This window comes from Sardina pilchardus, chromosome 17 (genome assembly GCF_963854185.1).
Source record: "Sardina pilchardus chromosome 17, fSarPil1.1, whole genome shotgun sequence".
Taxonomy (NCBI): domain Eukaryota; kingdom Metazoa; phylum Chordata; class Actinopteri; order Clupeiformes; family Clupeidae; genus Sardina; species Sardina pilchardus.
This window is the reverse complement of record NC_085010.1, coordinates 30441716-30465724: the sequence shown is the minus strand read 5'-3', so window position 1 is coordinate 30465724 and position 24009 is coordinate 30441716. Positions and strand designations below refer to the sequence as shown.

The 24009-nt window shown below is 43.4% G+C and overlaps 1 protein-coding gene across 6 annotated transcripts in view; it reads left to right on the top strand.

The window, feature by feature from the left end:
* Positions 1-21054, top strand: part of atp2b1a (ATPase plasma membrane Ca2+ transporting 1a) — a 35414-nt gene extending 14360 nt beyond the window's left edge. For 3 of the 6 annotated variants that reach the window (XM_062518702.1, XM_062518704.1, XM_062518703.1), the window contains 17 exons: positions 674-832; positions 2017-2055; positions 4381-4536; positions 4644-4858; positions 5145-5387; positions 6034-6275; positions 6631-6868; positions 8122-8301; positions 9201-9288; positions 9379-9485; positions 9680-9871; positions 12579-12792; positions 13051-13262; positions 13359-13466; positions 14480-14668; positions 15315-15404; positions 17845-21054. In XM_062518702.1, coding sequence (XP_062374686.1) covers positions 674-832; positions 2017-2055; positions 4381-4536; positions 4644-4858; positions 5145-5387; positions 6034-6275; positions 6631-6868; positions 8122-8301; positions 9201-9288; positions 9379-9485; positions 9680-9871; positions 12579-12792; positions 13051-13262; positions 13359-13466; positions 14480-14668; positions 15315-15404; positions 17845-18249 — 3077 coding nt within the window. In that variant the 3' untranslated portion in view covers positions 18250-21054. The remainder of the gene's footprint in view (positions 1-673; positions 833-2016; positions 2056-4380; positions 4537-4643; positions 4859-5144; positions 5388-6033; positions 6276-6630; positions 6869-8121; positions 8302-9200; positions 9289-9378; positions 9486-9679; positions 9872-12578; positions 12793-13050; positions 13263-13358; positions 13467-14479; positions 14669-15314; positions 15405-17844) is intronic. The other 3 variants (XM_062518705.1, XM_062518706.1, XM_062518707.1) reach the window with 3 other exon arrangements.
* Positions 21055-24009: the final 2955 nt, after the last annotated feature.

Here is a 24009-nt window from a genome sequence, read left to right as displayed (position 1 = left end):
AGCGCTTGTTTGCCTCTCCCAGCCAGTATGGGCACTCCTCCAACACAGAACACAGCACTGCACAGCCTGTCTGCTCCTGTGGAAGCATTGTTAGAAGCCCCCCCCCCCCTCCTCAGTCTGTCTACTGATCAGGCTGCAGGTACTATAATGAATGAACTATTGGCCCCATGCTCAGTCACAGTAACTCTCATTGGCCTTCTCTCTCCTTATATGCTGTCTCTCACTCTTGCTCTCTTGTGCTGTGTCTATTTCTCTGTGATTAGTCGTTGCCTTCTCATGTCTCTCTCCCCAACAATGATCCATTGATGAAAGCCCATATTTATTTGCAAAGCTACCTTTGACATTGCCCTCTCCCATTATTTATGATGCTCCCAGCAAGGAGGTAATATTAAGTATGTGTTTGTGTGTGTGCACACGTTCACACCAATACAGAAGATTACAGCCTTTTCTAGGTTGGGTTTACTACCTACACAACTGTAATAATATACAATGCAATGATGGCAAATGGTCAGTACAGGAGACTGGATTGGGTGTGGATGTACAGTAAGTTAGAAGCGACAGCCTATTTAATAATAAGTTAACAATGTTGTCAAATTAATGAAGCGGTATTACCTAGAGCTGTGTGTGTGTGTGTGTGTGTGTGAAACTAACTCTCTGGCCTCTATGTCTACAGGAACCCATGTCATGGAGGGCTCCGGAAAAATGCTGGTCACTGCCGTGGGAGTCAACTCCCAAACTGGAATAATCTTCACTTTACTCGGTGCTTCAGAAGAAGAAGACGATGATGAGGAGGAGAAGAAGAAGAAAGAGGAGAAGAAGAAGGACAAGAAAAGTAGGTCACCCCACGTTTTGCTCCCCTTGGCCTCTCTGGCTGCCAGTTTGCTCATTTCCTCCTGAATGGAAGTTTTCTGCGGGTAGTTTCTCGTGACACATCTTGGTGTTTTCATTAATGCCAAAGACTTTGAGTCAGAGTCAGGTGAGGGTAGGCAGAGATACCTGTGAACACACACACACACACACACACACACACACACACACACACACACACACACACACACACACAGAGAGAGAGAGAGCTCAGACAGACTGAGTTGTTATGCAACCTTGAATTAAATTTCAATGGAGCATTGTTTTTTTGTAGAAAGCAAAGTATGAAAGATTTGCCTCTTATTTTTGACAAATGTCATGCTGAGTGTTAATATATTAATAATGTAAAAATGAAGGCCTCATACAACTGGAGCTTTAATTGGAACTGTTCCGATTAGAAATAACTGTTCTAAAAGTTACTTAGAGATTCTGTGGGTAGCATCTGAAGAAAACCATCACTCTTGGTTACATTCAGTTGAAATGTCTTGCTGAGATCACCCTCTTTAGTTGACGGCTTATAAAAATGTCTACAGAAATGCCAGGCAATGCCCTTGTGCCTGTCCTACGCATATAGCCTACCTATCTGCTGTCTCCTTCTCTGGTTCCACAGTCTTGCTACTTTCTGTCAACGTTTTTGATGATGCTGTTGCCCATTGCACATTTGACCAGTGAATCATAGCAGTGGTTACATATACAGTGATTCTTGCAGTGGCTCATTAGGTACCAGCGCGGTAATGGCTCTTTATCGGTTCACTAGTAACTTGTGGCAGGAGGTCAAATTAACACCTGCAGACATTTCAGCAGGTTCCCACTCTGCACTCATTCAAGCAAGACAGCAAGAGCAGGGGGTGGATTTGTGTTAGAAGTGGACGTGATCTGTGTGTGCGTGTGTATTTGTGTGTGTGTGTGTCGATCGGAGCAAGCAGTAGCGGTAGATTTGCATGTCAGAGCTGCCGAAAAGCCCACATTTGTTTGTTTGCATGCTCATAAAAATTCCGGGGATCGTCTCTCACTCTATTAAATCAAAGGGAACATTTACATAATTGGAAATGTGTTTAGACGCTCGCTGCCTGGCGCTCTCTTGCATAATGGTGGCTAATGGCTAAGTTACTGAGTGGACTCTCTCCCCCTTTACCTCCTTCTCTACAGACAAAAAGCAGGATGGCTCGGTTGAAAACCGAAAGAAAGGTAAGTGGCCCTGTTGACACACCGGCTGAATGAGCTCTTGATTAGCCCTGCTTGCCCTCTCATGTGGTGCATCCTGTACTTAAAGCCATCTCTTTAACCCGTTAGCGCTATTGGATCTTCATTAAAGCTGGCCAGGTGAAGTGCTATAGGCCTTAATAGGCTGTGCGGGAGAGCATAACATAACATGCACGCGTGTTGGCCACTTGATTGTGGGTGTGTCTGTCTGCCAGCTGGATAATTTGTTTCATGCATGTGTTAGTGTGTCATTAGCGCTGTGCTGTATGAGTGGTAGCGTCCGTGTGCTTTCCCCCATGCTGTGCAGGGATAGGCAGGTGCTGCTGAATCCAGTTATGGCGATTAGCACCCAGCAGATTTAAAGCTCTCCGAGCATCCTGAGAGAAAGAGCAGCTGCCCGCCCGCCCAGGTTTAGTGCCAGCTCCCAAAACAGTGTCCAAGTCACACAGGCACACCTCTGTAGCCTACTACTCTGTGTGTTTGTGTGTCTGAACAAAAAACTCACTTCACCAAAAGTGTTTCCCAGTCCCCTTTGGCAGCAAATTGCGCCAAGAGGAGAGCTTAATTCTTCTCAGTGGTTCAGGCCATTTGTGTCTCCCCCCACCACCACACCCCACCCAACCCCTCTAAAACACTCACACAAAATCTGTAGACACTCTTCAGACATGCTTTGGCCTGACCCCTATGCTGTTTTTGCTACTACAGTATGAGATCAGTCTTGTCATGTGTGAGTTTGTGTTGTATATGGGGGATTTGGCTGTATTGGTGTGTGTGTGTGTGTGTGTGTGTGTGTGTGTGTGTGTGTTTTGGAAGGCTGGCTGGCAGTAATGATTTTTCCACATTGACGGATGGTGTGGGCATCAGTCTTTTGGCCTCAGCAAAGAGAGCTTTGTGTCTCCAAGGTTACTTGGTTTGATGCGTGCGTGTGTGTGTGTGTGTGTGTGAGTGTGTGTGTGTTTGGACAGACTGAGTCGAGCTGGAAGAGACGAACATAGCTTTGGAGGAATTTAAATGGTGTCTGCCTGGCCAGTGTAGAAAGCCACAGCCCGAACCGCCAGCAGAGTGTAGACTGGAGTAATTAAATTTCCACCTCACTTAATTACATTTTTCGCTCAGTGAAATATACTTAATTAGTTTAACATTCCCCGAGTCCTGGGGAAAATGGGTCTTCGTTCTCTCCGTCTGTGAGGGGGAAGAAGATGGCGACGGGGGCTGAAAAGATTTGCCTGTGGTTGTGTCCTCATGGCCTGTTCTGACCCTGCACACATTAGCCGCAAACCCACGGTCGAGTCAGGCCGAGACGAGGCTAATTCGAGTTTACAGGCGTTAATGCCGTTTGCCTCCCAATTATTAGGCTGATAACCTGTCAATATTGTCCTAAATCCCACCTACAATGCCTTGGGAGCGTCACGGCAACGGCATACCCAAATGAAGTGAGAAAGTTGAAGTTCAAGCATCATACCGGCTGCTATCAGAATGCAGAATAGTTTATGGTTTTTGGTTGGTGGAATGTTAAGTTACCCTAATAAGCAAATAAAGCATTCTTCTCAACATAGACTTGTACTCCTTTGTTTTGTGTAAATTAAATGTGGATCTGATAAAAACAACTAGGCAGGTAGCAACATTTGTTTAGTGACTGTAACATTATCGCAATGTTTTGTGCCATAAGTACCATAGCTAGCTTACTTTGTGATTGTAAACATAAAATGCCCTGGTAGTAGTAGAATAGAGAAATCATAGCTCTTATGCCCACTTAATTTTGATTGCTCTCAGTCACACTGTATTAGCCCAGATATTAAGCAAGAGTTTAAGCTTTCATGGGTTAACTCCAATGCTAGCAACGTAGTCTTTGGCATAAGTTTAATGACTACTTATCTAGTTTTGTCACTGAATCACCCTTACCTGACTTAATCCAGCCTTCTACCTTGACAATGCCTCTACCACAAGGCACTGGTTGGCCGAAGGGTAAGGGTGAGGCAAGAGTCCTGGGCACAATAACCCTGAGGAAGTCTGCAGAGGCACAATCAAGCCCCAGAAGTGATTATGGGGAAGTGATTAGCAAGTTCACTGCTTCCCAAGCGTGTTGACAGTCAAGACTTCTGTTTGTTATGTTAACATTGAATCACAATTACATAATTCCAAGTAGCCTGTATAAAATGTCAGATAAGCTTTTAAATGCTACAGCTTCACAGTAGAAGTAGGAGATGAGAGAAGGGGTGTGGGTGTATGTATGTGTGTGTATGTTTGTGTGTGTCTGTGTGTGTGTGTGTTTGTACCTATGGGTAATAGCCTTGATACTGTCTGTTTCAGCCAAAGCCCAGGATGGAGCAGCCATGGAAATGCAGCCGCTGAACAGTGACGAAGGAGCTGATGCTGAGGAGAAGAAGAAAAGCAATCTGCCAAAGAAGGAGAAATCTGTTCTCCAGGGGAAGTTGACCAAACTAGCTGTCCAGATCGGCAAAGCTGGTAAGACCCATTGATTTTGGACACCCTCATCCTTCTCGTTAATGTGTAAAATGATAGCGGTTGTATGGTGGTGAATTAGAGTTTGTGTATGTGTTTCTTCTATCCAGGCCTATTTATGTCGGCTGTTACAGTCGTCATCCTGGTGGCTCTCTTCGCCATCGACACCTTCGGAAGGCAGGGCTTGTCGTGGGTTAAGGAGTGCACTCCTATCTACATCCAATTCTTCGTCAAGTTCTTCATCATTGGCGTCACCGTGCTGGTCGTGGCTGTGCCCGAAGGCCTGCCCCTGGCAGTCACCATCTCGCTGGCTTACTCCGTTAAAGTAAGAGCCTCTTCCAGTCACCTCATTAGTGGCTTAGCACAGAATGCTGGTGTCCGTGACCAATCCCCGCCAAAGTGCCTTAAACCAACACTCACTGATCCTTCTTTGCGGGGCCACACTGTCTGATCCAATGAAGAGCTGACTGCCTTTTGCTGGAGTTAGTAGTAATCAGCTCACCACAAAGGTGGACCTGTACTGGTTTAACTTACAATGAGAATCAATTTTGCAGTTTTTGAGAACTGCAACATAATAATGTGTGTGTGTGTGTGTATGTGTGTTTCTCTAGAAAATGATGAAGGACAACAACCTGGTCCGGCACCTCGACGCCTGTGAAACCATGGGCAACGCCACTGCCATCTGCTCTGACAAGACGGGTACGCTGACTATGAACAGGATGACTGTAGTGCAGGCGTACTTGGCTGATAAACACCACAGGAGGATACCCACGCCAGAATCCATCCCATCGGGCATCATGGACCTGCTCATTGTGGGCATCAGTGTCAACTCCGCCTACACTACCAAGATCATGGTGAGGATTTCTGCTGATGCTGTAGAGGCTGGTGGTTCACTATAGTGTGATCTTGGCTAGATAAGGTGTCTATGAGAGAAACCCAACACCATAGAAAAAATGCAGCGCTGCAGCCTTTTGTGAATTCGGTTATGCATGTAAAAGCTTGTTTGGTGGTTTGTGCTTTATTTAGAATATTTTTATAGAAATAGATTTATTTATTCTAAACCAAGCAGAGAATTTCACAGAGCAAGTCGCTCAACATTCTTAGTAGCTGAGGTTGATTGTTGATTTTCATATATATAGCACGATAAATTGGGATCAACACAGCACTTTGTCAATAATTATTTGCTGCATTGTGTAAAGTTGCTTCGTAGTCATTTCCCATATTGAACAGAGCGGTGTGCACCTTGCATTGGTTGCATATTCCTTATCCTCTATATCTTTGAGCTCAACTGGAAGTGAAAATTTCAACCATGCTATCGATCCTCGCTCATCCTTGCCTTAATGTGCTGTCTGGTCTGGCTGGAGCCTCTGTTTATCTTCCTCCACCACAAGAGTTGGTGCATTAGTTCAGGACACACTGGGTCCGAGATTCTAAAAGAGCATGGAGCCGATGATTCAGTGTGTGTGTGTGTGTGTGTGTGTCCTCTCTCCCCACTTCCAGCCACCGGAGAAAGAGGGCGGCCTGCCTCGTCAGGTGGGCAACAAAACGGAATGTTCCTTGCTGGGCTTCGTATTGGACTTGAAAAAGGACTACCAAGCAATACGGAACGAGATCCCTGAGGAGACACTCTACAAAGTCTACACCTTCAACTCTGTCAGAAAATCCATGAGCACCGTGCTGAAGAATGCTGACGGAAGCTTCCGGATGTTCAGCAAAGGCGCCTCAGAGATTCTCCTCAAGAAGTAAGCAGCAATTTACCCCCCAACCCCTTCTGTTTTTCACGTTTCACTCAGCTACTTACTCTTTGCTACTGTGAATTTCAGTCTATGAATATCAGCTAAAAGTCCTAAGTTGCCTGTGTTTATTTACGCTAAGGAGCTTTGCAGCAAGGCTTTGCACTAAAGCCTTTCCCTCCAAGCTTGGCAAAGACCGCAGTGAGAGCAGCAATTTCCCCCAGAAATGTGCCGGTCTAATGCACTCCTCTAACAAGGAGCTTGCTGCAGGGTTTCTGCCGTATTACCTCAGGGGAAATGACCACGCTCACAGACACTCTCACTTTCACTCTAACTCTCTTACCCCGACCCCTCTCTTATGCAGGTGTTGTAAGATCCTGACTGCCTCGGGTGAGGCGCGGGTCTTCCGGCCGAGGGACCGGGATGACATGGTCAAGAAGGTGATTGAGCCCATGGCCTCAGAGGGCCTTAGGACCATCTGCATGGCCTACCGCGATTTCCCCCTCGCAGACGGAGAGCCCGACTGGGACAATGAAACAGACATCCTCACCAGTCTCACCTGCATCTGCGTAGTGGGCATCGAGGACCCAGTCAGACCAGAGGTAATGGCGCTGAAAATATGGCCATGGTTTTAAAAGGGCTTACACCAGAGGTGGAGATAAATATTTTGTCCACCTGCCAAAATCTACCAGCCACTGTATTGTTTCACTAGCCACTAGAGATATGGTAGAACATTTTGGTCATGATATAAAATTATCACATTACTCTGTAAAGATAAATGATTAAGGCTACATTGAAAAACTCTTAGCCATGAGCTGTATATCCTCTGATTTTAATATTTACAGATATGTAGGCAATTTAAGCTTGTTGGTATGGTTTGTCATGTGTTTAGGGAACAGTTTGTGAGATATGCCACCTAGACGAGTGGGTGTGGAGATGAATGCAGAGAATAAAGATGGCATCTCTTGAAAATTCGCAGATCCTTATATCACAGCAAATAGTGGCTAGCTTGCACCATTTAAAAGCTGAGAAGATGCTCTTTCACGTGATATATCTGTGATGAGTAATAAGCGAGTAGTTCAACAGAGAAGAATGTGTGAATTTGGATGCACGTTGTGTGCCTATGGTAGTGCCAAAAAGTGAAACACTGCGCCATGCCGCGGGGGAGACTGTAGCTCATTGGTAGTTAATGTAGGTAACTGCTGTGGCACAACAGGCTACAGCACTCATACCATGTACTGGTCCAAGTGCCCACGGGGACCCAGGTTCGAATCTTACCTGCAGTCATATCCTGATCCCTCCCCATCTCTCTCTCTCTCTCCCACTCGCTTCCTGTCTATCGTCACTGTCCTGTCCGAATAAAGGCAAAAAGGCCAAAGAATATACTTTAAAAATACACATGTATGTATGGTGTAGTATAGGTCATGGCCCATTCATCACAATATTTTGGTCTGGCAGGGCAGAAGTGAGCTGTTAGTCACAAGGATCTTGTCAGCCATGGCAGCACTCAAGCACCAGAGATGTCTGGCACCAGATTAAATATGAAGGGGATAGGGAGAAGTGATACATTGTGTAAGCATAGTGAGCATATTTGCTTAAAGAATCATCCTGATACTTTTTGAAAAAGCTGTTGAAGTGGGGTATAACAAACCATTTTACAGTCAACAGCTCTCATCAATGCTTTGAATTGTTTGTAAATCATCTTCACATTTAAACCCTTAAAGAGAAGATTTAAGGATGTTTTTCTGCAACCGGCCCCAGTAGAATTACATCCTGCTTTCAGTTGCCAAATATTTACGTAGACCTATTTGCATGCTGAAGAGGATGCCAACGCCCCAATTGCTCTGCTGCTCAGGTCCCCGATGCTATAAGGAAGTGCCAGCGTGCCGGAATCACCGTGCGTATGGTCACAGGGGACAACATCAACACAGCCCGCGCCATAGCAACCAAGTGTGGTATCCTGCAGCCAGGCGACGACTTCATCTGCCTAGAGGGCAAAGAGTTCAACCGCCGCATCCGCAACGAGAAGGGAGAGGTGAGAGAAATTGGCAAAAAAAAAATTGGTTTGATTACTGAAGTGTGATTTAGTTCATTAATGACATTAATGAATTAATTAATACTATGGTGGTACTTTAAAGGGATATTCCGCCATTTTTGGAAATAAGCTCATTTTCCACCTCCCCTTGAGCAAAACAATCTATATTTACCTTTTTCCCCATTCATCCAGCCATTCTGTGAGTCTGGCGATAGAACTTTTAGCTTCAGCGGATTAGACCATTAGCATCTCGCCTGCTAGCATCATGCTTAAAAGTGACTTAAGATTTCTGGTAATTTTTTTCAAGTTAGTAAGTGCATAAGACCAACTGAAAATGAAACCTGTTTTTTTTCTAGGCTGATTTGACATGGAACTACACTCTCATCTGGCGTAATAATGAAGTGAAATTGCAAACGTACCATGGTCCCAGTGATAATCGGAAAATAGTCCCCATAGGCAACAAGCACTAGTAGTGCATGATATCACTGCGCCCATGGTACGTTTGCAACTTCCATTGATTATTACGCCAGATGAGAGTGTAGTTCCATGTCAAATCAGCCTAGAAAAACGCCAGGTTTCATTTTCAGTTGGTCTTATTGTACTTTCTAACTTGAGAATGGGAAAATTACCAGAAATCTTAGTCACTTTTAAGCATGATGCTAGCAGGTGAGATGCTAATGGTCTAATGCGATTCAATGATCTATGCTAGGCTGAAGCTAAAAGTTGTATCGCCAGACTCACAGAATGGCTGGATGAATGGGGGAAAAGGGAAATATCGATTGTATGCTCGAGGGGAGGTGGAAAATTAGCTTATTTCCAAAAATGGCGGAATATCCCTTTTAAGGGCTGAATGCAAATGTTGTCTGAGATTTGTTTTGAGATCTAGTTGTACTTTCCAGATTGAACAAGAGCGCATTGATAAGATCTGGCCCAAACTGCGAGTGCTGGCCCGGTCCTCCCCCACTGATAAGCACACGCTAGTGAAAGGTAAGACCATTTCATTCTCCAAGGGTGGTTTTGGTGAGCTGTTGAGAAAGCACTGTAATGTAATTTTAAGACCGTCATTTTGTTTTGCAGGTATCATCGACAGCACAGTCACAGAGCAAAGACAAGTAGTGGCGGTGACGGGAGATGGCACCAATGATGGCCCCGCCTTGAAGAAAGCCGATGTCGGGTTTGCCATGGTAATGTCACTGTCTGTTGCAAATCCCTGCTGGTCCCCCCCCCCCCCACCCCCCCCCCAGTACAAGGACTCTATTTAAAAGAGGGCATGCTCTGTTTTGCTGCTGGGGACATACGAATGAATGATGGACATGTTTGCATGACAGGTCTGATCATCTGTGTGTATGTGTGTGTGCGCGTGCTTTTTTTCTGACAGGGAATCGCTGGCACAGACGTGGCCAAGGAAGCGTCGGACATCATCCTGACAGATGACAACTTCAGCAGCATTGTGAGGGCGGTGATGTGGGGGCGTAATGTCTACGACAGCATCTCCAAGTTCCTGCAGTTCCAGCTCACCGTCAATGTGGTGGCTGTGATCGTGGCCTTCACTGGAGCCTGCATCACACAGGTACAGCCCTAGGGCCCATGGCCATTATGAAAATACATGTACATAAACACACGCCTATTGCCAGGAGCGGTTCTGAATGAAGCCCTTGTATCCTAAATTGGTGGAGGCAAGGAATGTTCCGTAGCTTTTCTGATATAAATAATTAGGTCAACATGCCAGTACATAATCACAAACTCTTACTTACATTCATCAAGTGAACAGCTTGTTTTAGCCTGATGAAGACCAAGTAGCTCAGAGTGACATTAAATGAAACTCGGACCGTACAGTTCGTGAATGGACATCTGTGTTCTTTTCTGTGGCGTTTGGTTCGGCCCGTACACGCTCTCTCACCTCCACAGGCCAGATAGTTAAGTTATCGCAGGGCTGACTCATCCATGCAGTCGCGTTCTCACCAGGGAAGAGAGGGAGGAAAGGGGGGGTGAAAAAGCCCACCCCAGTCACTCGCGCCTGTCCCTTGCTCAAGGTGGCAGCTGCTAATTACTGCTCAGCCAGGCTAAAAGCAATTGGAAATGGTGGCTGTGAAACGGTGACAAATAGGCGGTTGGCTGGCGACCTGCGCGCTGACACAGAGCTCCAGCGTGGTGTGATAATGCAGGGGCCGGGTGGGAAGGGGAGCCAAGGTCAGGGGCGCCTCTTCCATTCCTTTGCTATAGAAATCATTCGCTCACTTGTGGGACTTGATGTACGTTGTGAGAAACGGCAGGTATTCGAAACATAAGTTAATTTTTCGTCCAGCATAAGTTTATAAATACAGTTGACCTTGTTGAACTTATTTAGGCGGGGAAATACGTGAGATATGTATCAGACTTCATAACAGCCTAATAGCAAATCAAACTGACATAGTTCAGCCTGTAAAGTTTTTGTCCACATAAGCACGTATTCTATGAATATGCTATAAAAAGGACAATATGCACTATATTGCCAAAAGTATTCGGTCACCTGTCTTGACTCACATATGAACTTCAGTCACATCCCATCCTTAATCCATAGGGTTTATGATGACGTCGGTCCACCCTTTCCAGCTATAACAGCTGCAATTCTTCTGGGAAGGCTTTCCATGAGGTTTAGGAGTGTGTTTATGGCCATTTTTGGCCATTCTTCCAGAAGTGCATTTGTGAGGTCACACACTGATGTTGGATGAGGCGACTGGCTCTCAGTTTCTGCTCTAGTTCATCCCTAAGGGCGTGTTCACACGAGGATGATTTTTCACCGGTTGCGTGATGTTTTACATTATATTCCTATGATACAGAGAGGTTTTTTTAAAAAAGGTACTGGGCGCTTTTTAAACCACCGCCACCGGCGTTTTTTTCCACCTACCCCGGGTGGTTTTCAAGTTGAGAAATTTCTACTCTCCAAGAAAAAACACCCCGCGTCAAGTGGTTTTTTGACAGCTGACCAATTAACGAGAGTTTGCGTCATAGTGAAACTTTATTGAAAGTTCTTTTTTCAGAAAAAAAAAAATGGCGACCAAAACAAAGAAAAAAGATGCCAGCCGAACAGCTAGTTGTTCTTGTGAGTGAACATGTAGAGCTATACGACATGACCAACAAGTTATACCACAACATTTACCATAAGGAGACCATCTGGAGGTCGATTGGTGGGATTTTGGGCCATAATTGTAAAAATTAATTCTCCGTTTTCATCCGCTCACCTGGCAAGCTAAGCTAACCAGTAGCAATCACGTAACGGTACTTGTGCTCTAGAACGGCAGTTGTCATGGGAATTGAGATTAACGTTCGGTGCTGTTTTGGGGGAATAAAAAAAAAACCTGTCGGCTTTCTATCTTTTAAAAAAACACCCAGGTCAAGTGTTTTCTGTAAATAAAACCCTCCTCGTGTGAACACCTCCTAAGGTGTTCTATCGGGTTGAGGTCAGCACTCTGTGCTGGCCAGTCAAGTTCATCCACATCCACATCCTTGCTTTGTGCACTGGTGCACAGTCATGTTGAAACAGGAAGGGGCCATCCCCGAGCTGGGCTTGGCCCCTTAGGTCCAGTGAAAGGAACTCTGAATTCTATAGCATTAACCAATAGATTTTGGACAATTCCATGCTCCCATGCAATTTGTAGGAACAGTTTGGATAGCCACTTCCTGTTCCAACATGACTGTGCACCAGACCAGTGCACAAAGCAAGGTCCATAAGTTCATCCACACCAAACTCTGAGATCCATGTCTTTGACTGGCCTGCACAGAGTGCTGACCTCAACCCAATAGAACACCTTAGGGATGAACTAGAGTGGAAACTGAGAGCCAGTTGCCTCGTCCAACATCAGTGTGTGACCTCAAAATGCGCTTCTGGAAGAATGGCCAAAAATTGCCATAAACACACTCCTAAACCTTATGGAAAGCCTTCCCAGAAAAGTAAAAGCTGTGATAGCTTGAAAGGGTGGACTAATGTCGTATTAAACCCTCTATGGATTAAGAATGGGATGTCACTTAAGTCATTAGGGGGGTCAAGGCAAGTGACCCAATACTTTTGGCAATATAGTGTATGTGTGTGTGTGTTACCTTGCCTGTAAAATCCATTCAGTTGCATCGGTGCATGTACTTGAAGTCTGTTTGCAACAGAAATTCTCTGGTCCTAACCACAGAGCTTGTTTTTAGATGTGGATTAATACAACCAGTCACCCATCTAAATCTCATGCTACTCTCTCTATGTTGAAGGCATGTATGTTTTGTGTGTAATATTGTGTGGGTTCCCTGTGCAGGACTCTCCCCTGAAAGCGGTACAGATGCTGTGGGTGAACCTGATTATGGATACCTTCGCCTCCCTGGCGCTTGCCACCGAGCCCCCCACAGAGTCCCTCTTGCTCAGGAAGCCTTATGGACGCAACAAGCCTCTTATTTCCAAGACCATGATGAAGAACATATTTGGCCATGCCGTTTACCAGCTCACCATCATCTTCGGACTGCTCTTTGCTGGTAAGGTCCAACTGCCCTTACTCATTCCCAGATCAGAGGAAATATCATGTCATAGTAACACGCTACTTATGGGAGAACCCAACCATGACATTTTAGTTCCTTTTAGTGCATCTTCACTTTATCCGTGAATCATATAACAATCTCTTTTAATCTTGTAACATATGACATGACCCTGCCAATATAAGACTTCCCTACATTAGGCTTTCCTTTACCTGTGTCGACGGATAGAGTTGTTTTCATGACGCTTGTGTTTCTCAGGTGAGAAGATATTTGACATCGACAGCGGCAGAAACGCCCCTCTCCATGCCCCTCCCTCTGAACACTATACCATCGTCTTTAACACCTTCGTCATGATGCAGCTCTTCAACGAGATCAATGCCCGTAAGATCCATGGCGAGAGGAACGTGTTTGATGGGATCTTCAACAACCTCATCTTCTGCAGCATAGTCTTTGGCACCTTCCTCATCCAGGTGGGGAAACACTCTGATTATTAATCTGAACTTGGTGACCACAGCAAGCTTTTTTTCCTCTCTCACTTTATTAACAAACCCTCCTCCTCTTGGCAGATTGTCATTGTGCAGTTTGGAGGGAAGCCCTTTAGCTGTGTTGGTCTCACTATTGACCAATGGCTCTGGTGTGTCTTCCTGGGCTTTGGCTGTCTCCTCTGGGGTCAGGTAATTCTCCAGACTAGTTCTTCATCATCTCTGCTAGCCACACATTGCTCACCTGCAAGGAGTCCTGTTTTGACTGTGGTAGTGGGGCTCCCCCTAGTGGTTAAGGAAGGACACACAGCTTAAATGCTCCAGACATAAAAATAAACACGGCTGGCAACCATCAGCAAGTCTTCAGATGTTCTAAGCATCTGTAGTATTATAAACATTGCATTAGATGTGTGTTGGTTTGCAGCTCTATCACTGGAGTTATTATTAGTCGCTGAGCAGTGCATTGGCTGTGCACAAGTCAACACTATGTTCTCCTGGTGAGCAGACTGAATATGATCTCCTGATCCTTTGTTTACTAGTCATGTTGGACTGATACGACCTGATTTTAATCCTCAATATTGCAGAATATTGGAGGGGTCAGAAATGGAGTCCACAGTTGTGCAATAAAAGCAAATTGGGATAGGACATACTGTACATTTTATTAGGTAGCCTGTTGGTTCAAGCCTAGTACCATTTTTACTTGTTAAACTCTTAAACTTGTAAAATGGGAGGGTAGCAGAGCAGAGATGCTTTGCCAAAGCAACGGGGCAAGGTATAATTACTCGTTTTAAGTGGAAAGACATTTCAGATGCATTTGTAACGCTGTGGCAAGACAAAGTACTACTATGGTGGGCTGCCACAGTCCGGGTAATTAGCGAGAAAAAGATTCTCAAACACCAGTTGGTGTAGTCACGATATGCCATCCTCTTGTAGTTGATCTGTGATTGACGACAAATAATAGTCATACTGTAAATATACTGTCTGCACTACATATAGTTACTGATAAGATTACTGATTACAGATATTAATCAATTCTGCAAAGTAATGTCAAATTAAAGATCTTTCACTGGTACCTGCAATAAATGCATCTGTATTCTGTCAGTTCACAAAGTATTGTTTACCTCTGTTTTAGTACATTGTTATAGTCCTGAGTTCTGTTGCAAAGGCACTACCCCACTCAGTTGGTTGTATCTGCACTCTGGTAGATCATCTCTTCAGTTCCCACAAGCTGGCTGAAGTTCCTGAGGCCGGCGGGCCACGGCACACAGAAGGAGGAGATCCCTGCAGAGGAACTGGACGAAATGGAGGAAATGGAGGAGATCGACCACGCCGAGCGTGAGCTGCGCCGTGGCCAGATCCTCTGGTTCCGTGGCCTCAACCGCATTCAGACCCAGGTACTGCCTCCTGCGCCGAGACAATGTCCCCTCCTCTCAGCTTCCCCAAGCCCTTCTACACCGCCATGTCTCTCAATTAGCCAAGTAGTTTCTCTACGAACTACAAGCTAAACAGTATCCTTCCCCATCTGTTTATCCCAAAATCGGTTTCCCTCCGATCCTACTGACTCCTCAGCATTTCTGAGCCAGTCTGTATCTTTCATCCGTAACATGCTCCATGTCACTGAGGCGGAGGAGAAGCCATACCCTGCCATCTTGGCTCAGATATGTAATGGATGTTTAAAAGCAGCCAGCAGTTATCCATTATAGGACTAAGGGCTAGATTGAGCTAAGGGCTACTTTCCTGGTCAGACTCCTTTTTGAGCAGTGCCTTTTTTCCCTCTCTTTCATCTCTTGGCTGCTGTTATCTCATACTTATTTTACTCTCTTGGAAATGGCTTTAAACTGGGTGCCTTTTTCTTCTGTGTTCTCTTATGTGCTTCCCCCTTTCTTGTTTCTGCATCTCTGCTCTGATTTCAATTTTTTTTCTTCTTCTCTTTGCTCTCTTTCATTTCTTTTCTTTCCTCTCATTATCTTCTCCTCTCTCTCTCTCTCTACTGTGCGTTGTGTGGGCTCTGCCCCTGTCACGCTCTCTGATTCCTTACAGATGGATGTAGTCAATGCGTTCCAGAGTGGCACTTCCTTTCAGGGGGCCCTCAGGCGCCAGACCTCCAGCACCTCCAGCCAACAGCACGATGTAACCAATGTTTCTAGCCCTACACATGTAGCCTTTTCTACTGCCACTGCTGCCAGCACCGCTTCTGCCACTGTGGGGTGTGAGTGCGTGTTTCCTTAGTGCATGAGATTAACAATGTCGCCCCTCGGTGACATTCGCCTAACGTTCTACATATTTCTCCCTAATGCCCCCCCCCCCTCCCCTCCCCCTTTATATCCTCCACCATGCTGTCCCCTCTCAAAACCAAACAAATGCGCAAACATGCTCCACATTGCTGCTAGTGTGCGACGGCTGTTATCTCTTTGACTGTATATGTAAATATAAATGTGCGTTGCGTTGCTGTTGTCTACTGTGCCGTTCAGACACCGCTGCGCCCCTGACGTCTGTCCATCGTTTGGCTCTCTAGCTTGTGGCTGGGTCTCTCTCTCCCCCCTCTCAGGGCTAGATTGACTGTGCACATGTGCATATCCGTCTCTCTCCCTCCAGCGGAGTGACTCTATGTCTAGTCTGTCTGCAGCTGTTGTGCCTCAGCCCTACCCCCCTGTTGCTGCTCTCTAGTCCCTGTTTTTATAAATGTATTTGAGTATATGCCCATGGTCACCTCCAAAGGCTATGATCTCGATATATATATATAAGATGGAAGAGGAGAGTGAAATGAAACCGGCTCTCCTGTGGCAGTGTCTCTTGAATGTGGTCAGGGAGAATCTGATGTGTTGGAAACTGGGTGTGTGTAAGATCATGTTGGCTGATTTGTGTAAAGAGTAAAGAGCGTGACCCATTGGGGACTCTTAATCGGCTTCTCCTGGGGTTGGTTTCCTGAAGGCTGTTTAGGTGTTTCCAGTGAGAAGATACATTGGAGGGGTATATTGTTGGAGTAAATTTAGTTTAAGACATTTTAGGTGGTTTGGGTATGTCTGTCTGGAAAAATCCTTTACGAGGAAGACTGCAGAAATATTACATTAATACGTCATCGCTACTTATCTGGTTTGCCTTTACAAAGGGCTGCCACTTCTGCTTTAATCGTTCTCTTACAGGTTTGGAGATGGACCATGTTGGAATTAGCGGACCGTGTTTTCTGTCTTGACGGGAGTGTTTTACCCTCAAAAGTCGTCATGTTAATGCTGTAATTTCTCCCCCAGCTCATGGAATATGTAATGCTAACATATGTTTCTTCTAGGTACCCTGCTATCAACTACACATTGATTTTGACTTCTAGTCTTGACTCTAATATAACCACATTTTATCATATAGCTTAAGTGTGTCCTGTGTGTCTGGTCAACTGCAAAAAGTAAAATCAGTCACAACCCACAAAAAGCCTTGACCACTGACTACGCCATATTCCTCCTTAGATTCCTCCTTAATGCAATGTGTCATGGGCTATACTCAAAGGTTTACTACTGTTGAAGGAAAAGGTAGCACCGCTCTGCATGGGTCTCTCTCTCTCTCTCTTGCTCTCTCTTTTTCCTCTCTCTCTCTCTCCCTCTTTTGCGCTCTCTCTCTCTGTCTGAGTCTCGTTTTTCTCCGTTTGTGCTGTACAGCTTTAGATCTGCTTGGCTGCTCTCTGGAAAGTTGTCTCTCTTTCGTTTATTTTCTCCCCCCTCTTCTCCACAACCATAATCAAATGAACTGATCTCAATCCCTCACTCTCTCCTACTCCTTAAGCATGCCAGACAAATAACTTCTGTCCTCTTCTTGACTTTACTCATTGGTAGATTTCACTCTTTCTGTCTCTGTCCTTCTTGCTGTCCTTTCTTCAAGCTCTTTCAATTAATTTGGCCAAGACTCTGAGTCTCACAAGAAACCACTTCATTGAATGTGTTTAGACTTATTCATTTTTTAAACTATTTGATTTGATTTGATTTGGAACAGTCACGGTAAGACACAATCTCCCTTTCCCAGTCCAATTATTCTCTCTGCCTCTGTTTTCTCTCTTCTCTTTCTGTCAGTGCTATTACTTTTTGCCTTTGAATCGGGATCTTTTGTCTCTCAAAAAGAATAAGGAATAGCATATGATAAAGCGAAGGAATCCAAATCAGTAAAGTTGTTTCAACTCACCAGCCTTGGGAGTGTGTATGGGTGCGTGTGTGTGTGTGTGTGTATTTGTGTGCTTGTCCTTGCATATTGCATGAGGAGGCCCTATCTGACACTTCATACACCTCTTGGGAGGTTGTAAGGGTTGATCAATTACTCAGATTGTCACCATATAATAATATTAATAAAAGTGGTGGAACTAATATTAATAGTACACATAATAATATTGTGCTCAGCCATTTGCCTGAAGTTTTAACCTGGATTTGAAATATCAAAAGGTGTGAACACATGTCTGTGATTTTATATATGTGTGTGTGTGTGTGTGTGTGTGTGTGTGTGTGTATTTGTGTGTGTGTACGGAAATACAGTACTGAGCACAAATGTCTTGATTGTACTGATTGTCTGCATTCATTGCCCTCCCCTCCTGCAGATCCGAGTGGTGAATGCATTCCGCAGCTCCCTATGTCCTTATGATGGGCTGGAGAAGCCCGAGTCGCGTACCTCCATCCACAACTTCATGACCCACCCCGAGTTCCGCATCGAGGACTCCGAGCCGCACATCCCCCTCATCGATGACACAGACGCCGAGGATGACGCCCCCACCAAGCGCAACAACAACAACGCCAGCGGCACCACCGCTTCACCCAGCCCCTCGCCGACCCCCACCCCGACCCCTACGCCCCTGGCCACCACCCCACCTCCGCCCTCGCCCAACCAGAACAATAACGCCGTGGAGAGCGGCCTGCACTTTTTCCTGGACGCCAACAGCGGCAAGCCCCAGACATCGCCGTCGGCCCCCGCCAGCCCTCTGCACAGCCTGGAGACCTCTCTCTGATCCAGCGCCTCGCCCCACCCACACTGCCCTCTCCACCAACATGCCCTGAGAGGCAGGACTAACTGAGGCGGGTGGAAAGGAAGGAAGGAAGGAAGGAAGGCTGGATGGATGGAGGAACGGAAGGATGGAGGAAAGGGAGAGAGGCAGAGAGAGAGAGAGAGGGAGGTCAGAGTGAAAGGAGGCACCAGCGGAGCATCCTACTTGGAAAGCTCAGCCCATGCTGGATTGAAACCTAAGCACGCATTTAGCCGAATGTAGGGCCTCTTGTTTGGATCTTCTTTTTTTTTCTTTCTTCTTTTTATTTTGGTAGTCATTCTTAACACCTCTTCAAGAATTTAAGGGTCTAAACTCTCCGGCTCGCTGTCTCATTCTATCTGCCTCCACTCCCCTCTCCTCAATAAATCTGTTTTAACTGCTATTGTTTTTGTTTTTGTTTAGTCTTTTGTTTTGGTTTTATGGGAAGGGTGGTTCTAAACTCAGAGTGAAAGTGACCTGATTATTTTTTTTTATTATTATTGTTATTATTCATATTATTAATATTATTTTTGAAGGGGTGGGGGGTGGCAGTCGTCCTGGTGTCTTAAGGACGAGCTGTAACAAATGACGGAAAATCCTTTATCATTTTCTTTAGCTGGATGGTGTACATTTTTCTCTGGTCCTTTTGCTCATTCAACAAACACTTTAATCTTCTGCTCTGTTGGCTGTTCATATTTTGAAATATTTATGTTTTTTGTTTTGTTTTTTAAGCAGGTCTGTTTACAAAGTTTGTAGATACTTTTTGTGTTTCTTTCCGTTGGTTGGTTGATAAGAGCTTTTCCTGCTGTGATGCAGGAAAAGTAAGAGTTTAAAATGCATTTTAAAAAAAAAGAGGAAATATTTCAGATACTGCTGTATTTTCAGGAAAAAAGGGTGTTTCTATGGAAACTAAACTATTTTTGCCTGCAAGTTTTATTCGTTATATATTTGTAGATAAATAGAAACCTTTTAGCCAAATAGACAACACTAAGGCTTGTACAGCATTGAGCAGAGGTGAGCAGGTCCAGGAAAGGTTGTGGTGATGTGGTAGCGTGAGGTTAGCATAAGGAATTTTTTTGGACCAGGGCCTCTGACTTTTTACATTTCTATAGTAATCCATCGCTTTCAAAAGAAGACATTTTGACATTAGCTTTGTGTTCCATGTTGGTGGGACCCCCTGCCCAGTTTCTGGTTCCTTTTTCTCTCTCTCTCTCCTTTTCCTCTAATAGTGTGAAGAGGATCCAAAGGGAACGTCACTGACACAGCCACAACAGGAGTCTCCTCATGTTTTTAAAAGAGCTTTTTACAACACAGGACTCTTGCATAAGATGGCTGTCATTGGGGGGGGGAACTGTTCCTCTATAGGACTTGTGTTCTCCCCCTCTTGAAACTCGACTAAAAATGGTCCACATTTCATTTTGGTGATGCATCCATCCCTGCCAATGTACCATATTAAGGTTTGTTTACTCAGGCTTAGGAAAGGTTCGAATTTGAAAACAATATAAAAAAGGATGCAATGCTATAAAGAGAATTTTAAGTTTTAACTTAAGGAGTTTATGTCTTTAGCTAGTTCAACTGTCGTCATGGTCAATGAGGAAAAAAAAGTTAAGCGTGGATTTTTTTTTTTCGAATATTGTTTCATTGTTTTATTATTTTTATATTTAAGGTTTCTTTTCAATGAAAACTTTAAAGCTCCCTGAAGCGTTCTGGTTTGCTGACATGGAAAAAGGTAAAAACCAAAAAAAAAAAAAAAAGTTTTCTTCTCCCCCCTCATCTGATCTGGTTAGACTCCGACCAGTCATCCAAATGTTGCTGCAGTTGATTTGTAGACCATTGTTTTTTGACACCTGATATACTGGAAAAATGGCAGAATAATCTACACTTTTTTTCCAAGCAAGGAGAAATCTTAGGCATACACTGGTAGCTCTGCACAGGGTACTTTATTGAACTACACCTCCCTTGGGAAATAAAAGCAACCTTTTGATACAGATGAAATACCACATAGATGAAATGTATCTTTGTATTTTTATGGACAAACTCATGACAATTTTCAACCTACTGAACCAGAACAGTGTGTGTGGGGGGAGGGATGGGAGATATTTGATGAAAAAATTAGTCACAATTGGGTTGGGGGTTAACTACAAACATGGGGTTGTGATTTGGTTCTGTTAGGAATCTATTCTACTCAGGGTGGAGGATGGTATGAAAGGAAATGGGCTTTCTAAATAAAGGCTCATGGTTGTAATACTAACACACAGTTAAGTTGTTTTGTTCCATATTGTGAAGTAGCTGGTAAACTACAGGGGTGGCTCTAGAGATAAATCACCAGGCTACATGTTTGGACTGTTAGTCCCTTGTTCAGCTGGCTCTTGAAGGGAAAGGTGTGGAGGGGGGTGGGGGGTAGAATGAGGTAAGGGATATATTTTTCAGCAGTTGGGGCAATCCCAGTTATTTGGGGGGGAAACGTTTTTTTTTTTCTTTTTTCTTGTTTTATTGGATAAACAAACAAAAAGCAGCTTGAGATTTGCAAATAAAAAGGAAATGGAACGAAACAGGAATCCATACGTTTTATTCTGTAGCTTTCCTCCTGTCATGGGAATGAATGTTTATCCATCTGTTTTATGGATTTATTATTTTTTTATCTTAACATTTGGAAAGAAAATAAAAAGTACTACATGTCTGTTTATCTTGAGCAATGTAAATGGTTATCGTGATTTGATTTACATTTGAAACTTGTTGAGTAATGTGTATGGTTTTTAAGAATAAAAGAAAATAATAATATTTAGCCTATTTGCAGGACCATGTCCTTCCTTCATACAATAGTAAAGTCATTTCAAGTACAAATGGAATACAACTCCATTGATCTACATGCAGTAAGTCCTGCGTTTAACTTTTTTCCAGATATACACAGGAGAGGTGTTGCATCCATAGATATATAATGGCAGTTGCGTCCCATGTAGTTAGAGGATCTCCCACAGTGACCAACTAACAGCCAAGTCTATTTGACATTACATAACATCATACAAGCCACAGCCATGAGGGGGGAACCATTTGATTTTCTTGATTGTGTTGGTTTAGCAGTTAATCAAGGAAAAACACTTGTTTTAAATGTCTGGGTATAGGCGCAAGTTATTACATTACATTACACAGCACTTTGGTCAACTGTTGTTGTTTTTAAAGTGCTATACAAATAAATTGACATTGACATTACATTACATTTGGCTGACGCTTTTTAACCAAAGCGACTTACAACATGTTAAACACATGTATTCTTTTTAGAGCACTTCTAACAACAAATTAAAAAACATAATAAGTGCGTCAATGAGTGTAATAAGAGCATCAATGAGTGCAATTGTCTGTAGTAGTGCTATGAGAGGAAGTTATGCATTGGTTAAGTCTGAAAAAAATTATTATGGATTATTACTAATAGGCTATGTCTTCAACGGAATGGTCTTACTCATTCATGGTGGAAGCACTCAATGACAGTGGCCTGTATGCTTTGCAATTTAGCTCAGTGGGTGGGTGTGAGACAAGAAACTAGGCCTACTGTCGACCATCGGAAAGATGTGAAAAACTTCTGAAGCGGAGGTTATTCATCCATTCCAGCAGGTGGCGCATGTAGGCCTAAATGCTTCCAGAAGGAAATGATTGCTAAATAGGTTAAATTGATCGGAAGTACTAGGCTATTCTAGATTTATCAGCCCCCTTAATCGTCTCTGGCCTGCGTGTGTTTATGTTTCTCACGTTCAGCAGAATGTGTAGTTTGTTGTTGGCGAAAGTAGCAGTTTTGCATCAGTTCATTCATTCCACTAAGCTAAGGTATACTAAGAACACGACATTATCATGTTTACAGCGCGTTGCCACGGGTAGTAGTAGGCCTAAACGTGTTTGTCATAGGGAACAATGTTTAATTTGTTTCCATCGGAACAAAATATTGAAATTGTTGGAAGTTTGCCTATCGTAGCCCACACTTATCTAAAGATAGAGACAGGGCAAGAGTGTGTGTGTGTGTGTGTGTGTGTGTGTATGCAATGCTGGATATTAAGTTGCAATATGTCGGAGGGCAGTCAATCTGACTTTTCTGGAATGGTAAAGCAAATTATCATTATTATGCTATTATTCATAAGAAAGTTCAGCAGTAACTTGTTTGCACAATGCATTCTTTAGGTGTGCGTGCCCTATCGACATAAAGTTATGATATCCACTCATACACCTATGATGACTCCAGAGAGCCAACTAAAACCTAAAATAAGTTCCAAATATCCTCCCAGGTCTCTGTGAGCCATTCAGCATACCAGGGGGGTGAATAATGTGAATAATAGCCTATTAACAACAGCAACAACAACAGCAATAGGCTAATAATAATAAAACCTATAGAATCAGAATTTGGAATTAGAATTTAATTTAACGGTGAACAATTTCAAAAAGTTGGTCAGACTATGGATAGCAATAGGCCTAAACAATAAAGTAATCCAATCAAGACTTATGTGCTGCTGTCTTGTCACTCATTAGAATCATAATAGTGCTATGATCTTTGATTTATGACAAGCAGCCCTAAGTGATGTCATAATGGTTGCCATGGACAACTTTAGCTCTGTAAATCCTAGTAAGTAAAATAGCCTAGACTACTCATTTCTCAAGTTCTGACTGACAGAGCAGCACATAAGTTTACTTGCTTTGGTCAATGCTAAAGAGAGAGTTTTGATCCAGTGGTGAGATTCCATACAGGTATGTCTTATACACTATAAATTCCATAAATGCTAGTGTATTTGATACATATTTTACATGGCCGAGGGGTAAGTAAAGATTATGGCATACGAGGAACACATGGTTGAATTATGGTTATGGTTATGGTTATTTAGCAGAGGCCTTTGTCCAAAGCGACATACAAACAAATGAATTATAAGTCAAGTCAAAAATCAAGCCAAGTCAAATTTGTTTATGTAGCATTTTAATTTAGGCTACAAAACATTTTAAAATACAAATAGAATACAAAATGCCTACTACATAAGAAATAAAATTAAGTGTACATAAAATAATAATAAAGCAGTGGTAATAGTAGCTATAGGCCTAATAATAAAAAAAAAATTACAATCGCTGATTCATCACCAGTTTATTAAATGCTAATTATCAGGCCCATTTCCTCTTTCACTTAGTTTTTCTATCAAACTAGTTAGTCATTCAACTCCAAGAGATTGCAGCCAAAATTAATTTTGTTTGTAGTAGGCTACTTCAGTGGTGGAACTTTTAAAAAATGAGGCCTACAGTACATAACTAGCTATTTGAGGCATCTTAATAACACATTTTATAACAGATCGTTTATTATTATTATTATTGTTGTTGTTGTTGTTGTTGTTAGTTATGATTATAGTGTTAATAATGGAAATGTTTTACTGCCTGAGCCTACTGTGTTATCTCATTAGAATGCTGGAAGACTGAATGATTTCAGATGACAGGGAGGCTAGAATGTTGAGTGACTCAATGATTCTAAGTGTGCTGTAATAATGTCAAAGAACACATAGTGGTTCCCATAGCAAACAGAACGCAAACATAAACCCTGGCATTCACAGAAAACTCTTGCAACAACATAATTTTCTTGTTCATCTTCATTAGTAATACGCTTAATATTCAGTTTCAAATTATCGAGACTCCCCATAGGTAAGTCTTACACACTGGCAAGAAATGACTATGAACATTTTTGCTGAAAACTGAATACTTTTACATGTACAATTGAATAGGCCTATA